The sequence below is a fragment of the Ipomoea triloba genome, chromosome 14 (genome assembly GCF_003576645.1).
Source record: "Ipomoea triloba cultivar NCNSP0323 chromosome 14, ASM357664v1".
In the NCBI taxonomy this organism is placed as follows: Eukaryota; Viridiplantae; Streptophyta; class Magnoliopsida; order Solanales; family Convolvulaceae; genus Ipomoea; species Ipomoea triloba.
The window spans coordinates 13,043,621-13,051,670 of record NC_044929.1 but is presented as its reverse complement, the minus strand read 5'-3'; the positions used below and the strand labels follow the sequence as shown (position 1 = coordinate 13,051,670).

The 8,050-nt window shown below is 33.1% G+C and overlaps 1 protein-coding gene across 1 annotated transcript; it reads right to left on the bottom strand.

Annotated features, from left to right (window-relative positions):
* Positions 1 to 5,897: 5,897 nt before the first annotated feature.
* LOC116005197 (phytoene synthase 2, chloroplastic-like) lies at positions 5,898 to 8,050 on the bottom strand. Its single transcript, XM_031245453.1, has 6 exons — positions 7,641 to 8,050; positions 7,498 to 7,548; positions 6,840 to 7,012; positions 6,496 to 6,731; positions 6,216 to 6,408; positions 5,898 to 6,130 (listed from the first exon to the last, which is right to left on the bottom strand). Exons 1-6 carry the CDS (start codon positions 7,933 to 7,935, stop codon positions 5,969 to 5,971), a joined length of 1,110 nt encoding a protein of 369 aa, XP_031101313.1. The 5' UTR covers positions 7,936 to 8,050; the 3' UTR covers positions 5,898 to 5,968.

Below are 8,050 nucleotides of genomic sequence, written 5' to 3'. Positions count from 1 at the left end.
CACACACACACACACCCTCCCGCGACGACGATGGCTAATTTCAGGTTCCCTCTTTCTTTTCTTTTCTGTTCTTTCTGTCATCTCCATTAGCCCTCTTACTCTTAAATTCTTTACTGTTCTTTCTGTCATCCTTTTTCTCCATTATTGCAACCCTCCCCTCCCCCTTTTATATATATATTCTTCTTGGCCATGTCGAATGGAGCGTGCTATACTTTGTAGTGAGTCTTTTGAATTCAAAATTTATTATTCTGTTTTTGGATTTATGTTTTACTAAAATTCTGTTCGTAATTCAATTGTTTATCTTTTTTGTGTATGGATTTTGTCTCTGGCAGTATTGATTTACATAGGGTTTTGATAATTCGTATTAATTGTTTGAGGGTTCTGATAATTCGTATTAATTGTTTGAGGGTTTTGGAGTTCCTGAGTCAATCGGGACAGTCTGCTTTCAATATAAGGATAGAGGGTTCTGATAATTCGTATTAATTGTTTGTGGGTTTTTGAGTTCCTGAGTCCATCTGTATTATTTTGACAATTGACAGTCTGCTTCCAATATAAGGTTATTCGTTATTCATCATTTTGAATTTAAAAATTTTGTTTTTTTTTTCGGATTTATGTTTTACTTATTACTTCGTAATGCAATTGTATATCTTTTTTGTGTATGGATTTTGTCTCTGGCAGTATTTATTTATAGAGGGTTTTGAAAATTTGTTCTGTTTTTTTTTTCTTATTTTTATTTTTATAGGATTTATGTTTTACTAATTACTGTTCGTAATTCAATTGTGTATCTTTTTTGTATATGGATTTTGTTTTGTTCTGTTTTTTTTGTTGTTTTTATTTTTATAGGATTTATGTTTTAATAGTTACTGTTTGTAATTCAATTGTATATCTTTTTTGTATATGGATTTTGTCTCTGGCAGTATTTATTTATATAGGGTTCTGATAATTTGTAATAATTATTTGTGGGTTTTTGAGTTCCTGAGTCAGTAATGATTTATAGAGGGTTTTAATAATTTGTTGTAGTTATTTGTGGGTTTTGGAGTTCCTGAGTTGTTCTGGTAATATTTTGACAGTCTGCTTTCAAATACTGTTCGTAATTCAATTGCATATCTTTTTTGTGTATGGGTTTTGTCTCTGGCAGTATTTATTTATAGAGGGTTCTGATAATTTGTAGTAATTATTTGTGGGTTTTTGAGTTCCTGAGTCAGTAATGATTTATTGAGGGTTCTGATAATTTGTTGTAGTTATTTTGTGGGTTTTTGAGTTCCTGAGTTGATCTGGTAATATTTTGACAGTCTGCTTTCAATAGGTAATTCGTTATTCATCTTTTTTGGTGGGGTTGTGTGCTTTGATCAGTAAGTGTTTCAGTTTTGGATACAATTTGAATAGTTATAAAAGATGAATTGTTATGGATTCTACTTGATGGGCCTGTGTGCTTTTGATAAGTTGTTTTTGATGTAGTGAATTTAGTTATGTTTTGATACATTCTGCCGTAACTTAAAGGTGAATTCTTGATTGAGGCCGGTGTGCTTTGATTAGTTGTATTTGATGTAGTGAATTTGGTTATTTGACACATTTTGTTGTAATTTAAGTTAAATTCTTATTGATTCTTTATGATGGGTCATGTTCTTTTATCATTATTTGTTCAAATTGTTTTTGATATATGTATTGAATTGGGTTATTTTGACAGACTTCAGTAAACTAGGTGAATTGTTTATGACTTTTGGTGGTTTTAAGTGTTCTTTTTATTTTTGAAATGATTTTTAGTGTTAAGTATTTTTTTTTAGTTATTGAAAGTGCTTCACTGTTATCGAACATTATTGTTTTTGTTCTTTTTTTTAAATATAAATTTATCTTCTTCTAAAAGTATTTCAGTTCTAGTGAACTGTAACGATTATTGGACATATGATAATTTGTAGTGTCTCTTTTGAATTCGTGATTCTGTTTTCTTGGGTTTATCTTTCCCTAAATATTGTTTGGTAAATTTAATTGTATATTTTAGTGTATGGGTTTTGTTTGTGGTATTGATTTATAGGGTTTTGTTAATTTGTAGTAATTTTTTGTGGGTTATGGAGTTCCTTAATTTATTTATTTATTTTTAAATATTTAATATAGTGTATCGTGCTGTTTTGACAGTATAGAATTTTTTGGTAGGGCCTTGTGCGCTTTGAACATGTTTTATTTTTGGATATATTTAATTGTTTTATTTTGATAAATTGTGCTGTAACATGAGGGGAATTGTATAGATTCTAACTGATTGAGGTTTTTCACGAGCTTTTTCCCTCGTTACTTTCACGAGCTTTTCATTTTCATTAGCATAAATCGTTTAGTTTGGTTTCGACAAGTGTTGATCTTATCCTGGGTGAACAAAAAAGAATGATGAAGAAGACCCAGATCTTTGATGAAGCTTTAAGCTCCCTGAAGAAATATAGCTTAATAGTTATAAAACAATCTGCGATTCAAGTTTTCTATAGCATAGTTAGAAAAGTTGTTTCTATGTCTGACTGTAAGGAATGGTTTACCATTTTATTGATCATTGATGTAAACGTTTTATGTTATGAATTAATGGAATAGCTACATTTACCTTCAAAAAATATATATATATATATTGTCACATATATATATTTGTGTATACAATCAAAGCTTTTGGGCCATTAACGAGTAGGCTAGTATATGAAATTAGGAGGGAAAATAGCATTATTGTAGGGTATTAATATAAATAAATGCAATATTATTAGTATTTCAAATAAGGTAACAAATTTATTTCATTTTGTCAATTAAATTTACTACTCATTCTTTCTCGTTTTATATGTTCGGTTCAATTAACAATATCTAATTAAAATTATTTACAGTTTAATTTTTCATAATATTAAACTTAGCGTTTAAATACTCCGTATAAAATTTATATATTTAAAAACTATTTAACACAAAAAATAATTTACCTAAGGATTATATACTGAAGGATCTTTTATCAATGCCTAGTATGCCACCTGTGCGATGCACGGACTAAATATTTGAAATATATGAAGTAAATTTTATGTTATATTCTTAAAAACAATTAATATTATTAATTTTAATATATAAAAAGGAAATATGAGTTTACTTTTTATTTTTTAAATTTTGTTGTTCACTTACTATTATAACATTGTTATAGTTATAAAGATGTGCAATTAAAACAACAATGGATATTTAAGGTGGTAATGATATTTATTGGAGCATATATATACACATTCTTGTCTACACCTAAGCTCTAATTGTTCCATACAGGTCTTGTAAAATAATCAATTAACACTACAATAATAGCAACTACAATGTCTTTGAACCATGAACCTAAAAGCCTCTAAACTTAGAGTCATTCGCGTCCGCGTCCACTAACACGTTTTACGTACGTGGTGCACATTGCTATGTGCACCGTGGTGCAGGGTATAACGATTAGTAGAATATAATGAGTTTGTATTGGGCCATAAGGCGTAACTAAATATACTGTCCTTGTTTTTTGTTTTGTTTTGTTTTTCTATTTTTACCAATAATCATGTAGTTAAGTGTGTGTGTATGTGTATATGTGTGTGTGTGTGTATATATATATATATGTAGAGAGAGAGAGAGATGAGATCTGGTGTGAAGAGTCTCTTAGGTGAAACATGCGGTGAGATTTGAGCCATTGATCAAATCTAGATTAATAGTTCAAATCAATGAAAATTAAAAAAAAAAAAAACATTCGTCCTAGAAGGCAGAAGCTAAGCGTAAAAATGACGCACTTTAAGTGTTAGACGCTCCTTAAGTGTTAGAATGACGCTCCTTAAGTGTTAGAATGACGCACCTTAAGTGTTAAAATGGCGCACCTTCAGTGTTAAAAATAGTGCACTTTAAGTATTACAAAGACGCACTAAGTAGTAAAATTACGCACCATAAGTGTTAAAATCACGTACCTTAAGTATTAAAATGACGCACCTTAAGTGTAGAACTTATGCACCTTAAGTGTATAACTGACGCACCTTAAGTGTAGAACTTATGCACCTTAAGTGTATAACTGATGCACCTTAAATGTTAAAATAACACACCTTAAGTGTTAATATAAAATGACGCACCTTAAACTTTGAAAATACAGACCTTAAGCTTTGGAATGATACACCTTAAGTTTCAATAATAACGCACCTTAAGTTCTTAATTGTAGAAATGACACACCTTAAGTGTTAAAATGATGCAACTTAAGCATTGAAAATACGCACCTTAAGCTTTCAACAATATGCAAAATTATCATAATGCCACCGTGTTTTTTTAATTAGTGTTCAATCTGGATGATTGATTTTGGCAAGATCAATGGCTATCATTCACACGTATGTTTCACTTGGAAACCTCTTCCGCATTTGATCTTTATTATATATATATATATAGTTTGGATCCGGTGCGAACTGTCCTTTCTGTACGAACGTGCAAACTAAAGGAATGCACCGCAATTACTCTAGGAATGCACCATAGGGGTCTTCACGTGCTCCTGGGTATGCTGGAATAGTGCGGTGCATTGGTGGAGTAACTATGTTGTATTCCTTTAGTTCGACATGCTGGAGTAGTGCATTGCATTCGTGTTCTTGTGGTACAACAAGAGAAAATTGACGTATTTATTAATTGGAATTTTTTTTTATATTTCTAGAAAAATAAAATATTAGAGAATAGAAAATAAAAAAATACGTCTACCAAAATTTTCCAATATGAAAATAGAAAATTGAGAATAAAAAATGAAAAAAAAAAAAAAAAACTAGAGAAGGGAATTAAATGCAACCTAGTTTTTAATAGAGTATGAAGTTTGATTTTGAATGAATTTGGGGATTTTGTTTGTTTAAGACTCCAAAGCTCGAACATAAGAAATTTATAACTTTACCCTCGAATTCAGCAGCCAACAAATGGATTTGGTAACAATGGACTGCATCTGAGAAACTGTCAATAATAAAAAATTATGATACATTTTGAAGTCAATGATCAAATAAAAAAAACATATCTTCATAATCCAAACAACTAGAATTGTAAATTGTATAAAGATTTAAAGAATCAAAACACATGACAAAGTTACAATTTACAAATTATTAATATTTTGAAAATTTTTATTACATTTATTTGGGTTTGCGATCGATTTGAATAATTTAAGGTTATTTCACTAAAAATGACATCGGTTTGAGCAAAACATAAGGTTATTTCACTAAAAATGACATCGGTTTGAGCAAAACAATTCATTTAAAAACTAAAAATGACATCGGTTTGAGCAAAACAATTCATTTAAAAAATCACAGAAAATTAGCTAATCGTCAGCGCCTAGAATGGAGATTTCGTTGAAATTTGAATAATATAAGGTTATTTCACTAAAAATGACATCGGTTTGAGCAAAACATAAGGTTATTTCACTAAAAATGACATCGGTTTGAGCAAAACAATTCATTTAAAAACTAAAAATGACATCGGTTTGAGCAAAACAATTCATTTAAAAAATCACAGAAAATTAGCTAATCGTCAGCGCCTAGAATGGAGATTTCGTTGAAATTCTAGGCAGTCGATCATCGCCTAGCGCCTAGGTGTAATTTTTGATATTTTCTATGTAAGGTAAGATAGTTGTGTTTTATAATGCAGTTTGTAAAAAGGAAGAAAGAAAACACTTGAATAATAGTCCTAAACCAAAAGGCGTAGTAACTAGTAACTAAAATCAATATTAAAGAAAATTTTCAAATATTTTGAGTGAAATACTCGGTATGGTATAGAATCACGACCTCGAAAGGGCAATAGTTAGTGTAAGAAATGTATTAGGTAATAATTAGTCTATGATCTAATTAATATCACTGTTATTCATGTGAACCCTCACAAGAAATAAATTTTGATTTAATTCAACTGTAAAATTTACTTTGATCCCTTAATTATTAGAAATGACAAGGAATGGGAATGATTTATATGTATAAATGTTTACTTACAGCCAAGTATCTAACAACTAAAATGCCAAACTGGGCACAGATTGAGCTCTACTATAAGCTAGAGGCAAAGTAACAAGCTTTCCCAACCTCCCAACATATGCCCTCTTAGTCAAGTTATCATACTCATTCTCCTCAATGGCATCAAGAATCTTTCTGTACAACATCAGGGATGCCCAAACCTGCATTTATTATTATTTTTTCAGTTTAAACTTTGAGTTGAGACAGAACTAACATACAGATCCAAAATTTAGGACTTTTACTTACCGGCAAACGACTAGCCTTGTCAAGGTGAGAAGCACCCTCCTCAGCTAGATTGAAGTAGAATCTTGCCCTTCTGATCTGCTCTTTCATGAACTCTCTCCATTTATCACTCACCTTCCCCGCGAAAATATCCTCGTCGCTCAATCCAAATCTTGCTAGCTCATCTTGAGGCAGATATACCCTCCCCCTCAGTGCACTGCCAGCCATTGAAATTAAAAACAGGATCAATAAATAGTATTTCTTGTCAAACGAAACATTGTTTTACTGCACACTAGCTACTTACTCTTCTCCAACATCTCTGAGGATGTTTGCTAGCTGATTCCCAATGCCTAAGTGAAGTGCTGCATGATATATAGTGTGAGCAGAAAGTGGGGATTCTGGTGCAATCCCCATCACTGGAACACTCATTAGCCCCACTGTTCCAGCCACATAGTAGCAGTACTTATAAAGCTCCTCAAAATTCGCATACCGGCTTTTTCTCGTGTCCATTCTCATTCCCTCTATCATGTCCTTGAATGGCTATACACACACCACACCAAACAACAATTTCTGATTTAGCTGATCACTTGTTCTTACTGTCTAATGGGAAAGTTGTGTGAATAACAAAAAGGGGATGAATTGACCTACCTTAATGTCTAAAGGGAATTTGTGGATAGTATCAGAAAGTGCAGCATCAAGCATATCAAAGGGCCGGTAGTTGAAGATGTCTTCTATTCTCTCTTCCCACCTGTCAAGAACTGCAGAGCTCATGTATCCTGCATTGGGGCCATCAACTAGTTCATCTGTCCTCCTGCACCACACTGCAAAACAACAAACAAAAACAATTTAACCCAATCAGCTAACATCAATTAACTAACAGCCATTTACCAAACAGGACCAGAGTTTAATTTGTGTTGGGCAGAGGCCAGTGAAGGGCCGGGCCAAGTCCAGCAATGGGTGGCTAGGGGATCAGCTAACAACCATTTACCAAACAGAACCAAATTTAATTTGTGTTGGGCAGAGACCAGTGAAGGGCCGAGCCAAGTCTAGCAATGGGTGGCTAGGGGATCAGCTAACAACCATTTACCAAACAGGACCAAATTTAATTTGTGTTGGGCAGAGGCCAGTGAAGGGCCAGGCCAAGTCAAGCAATGGGTAGCTAAGGGATTGTTTGACAGAAGCTGGTGAAGGGCCAAGCCCAGCACCCTGCCTCTCGATTTATAGCTGGTAAGCGCTTGATCCTAACAGTTTGTCCGTTTGTTATGATCTGTTTCCTCATTTTGATGACAACAAGTTCAATTCTTACCATAAATAGCCCATATTGCTCTCTGTCTTTCCTCTGTCATCAACTGTGTACCTAAACAGCAGCAGACAAATGAGGTCAAAACACTGCAGATGGAAGGCCTAAAGGAATTAAAGGGAGAAACTATATATCCATGTAGTAGTTACCTAAGTAGAAGGTTTTTGCATATTCTGCACAGATGTTCCTGCAACGTTCATATGCCTCTTCTAGGAACATGGGATGAAACCTCGGCCTGCTGTTTGTATCCAGCTGTAGGCTGTTCCTCTGTGACTGTCTGTACACGATTTCGCGTATGGGAATTTGGGGCACTGAGAGTTGAGGGAGGGGTGCTTGTTTAGTAGGAGCAGATATGAGCACTTGAGCTTTCACACTTGCTTTTCTGTAGCTGTATTTTTGAGGTGTGACACAAGGACAAACTCCATATGAAAGTGTTGAACACATTCTGTATGTTCAGATGATGTTTTTGGAGTCTTCAATTCCCTACTTTTGTTTCTGGTTTGTTCAGTGGAGTGGATAGATGAAAGATCAGACTTGGAAGTGCAAACTGATTACTTTA

What these genes read in the sequence shown, in the direction of transcription:
- LOC116005197 (XM_031245453.1), bottom strand. Translation starts at nt 7,935, where the DNA reads ATGTGTTCAACACTTTCATATGGAGTTTGTCCTTGTGTCACACCTCAA. An exon ending in AGCAATATGGGCTATTTATG is followed by an intron (nt 7,013 to 7,497) that starts GTAAGAATTGAA and finishes GTTGTTTTGCAG; the next exon opens with TGTGGTGCAGGAGGACAGAT. An exon ending in ACAAGGCTAGTCGTTTGCCG is followed by an intron (nt 6,131 to 6,215) that starts GTAAGTAAAAGT and finishes TAATAAATGCAG; the next exon opens with GTTTGGGCATCCCTGATGTT.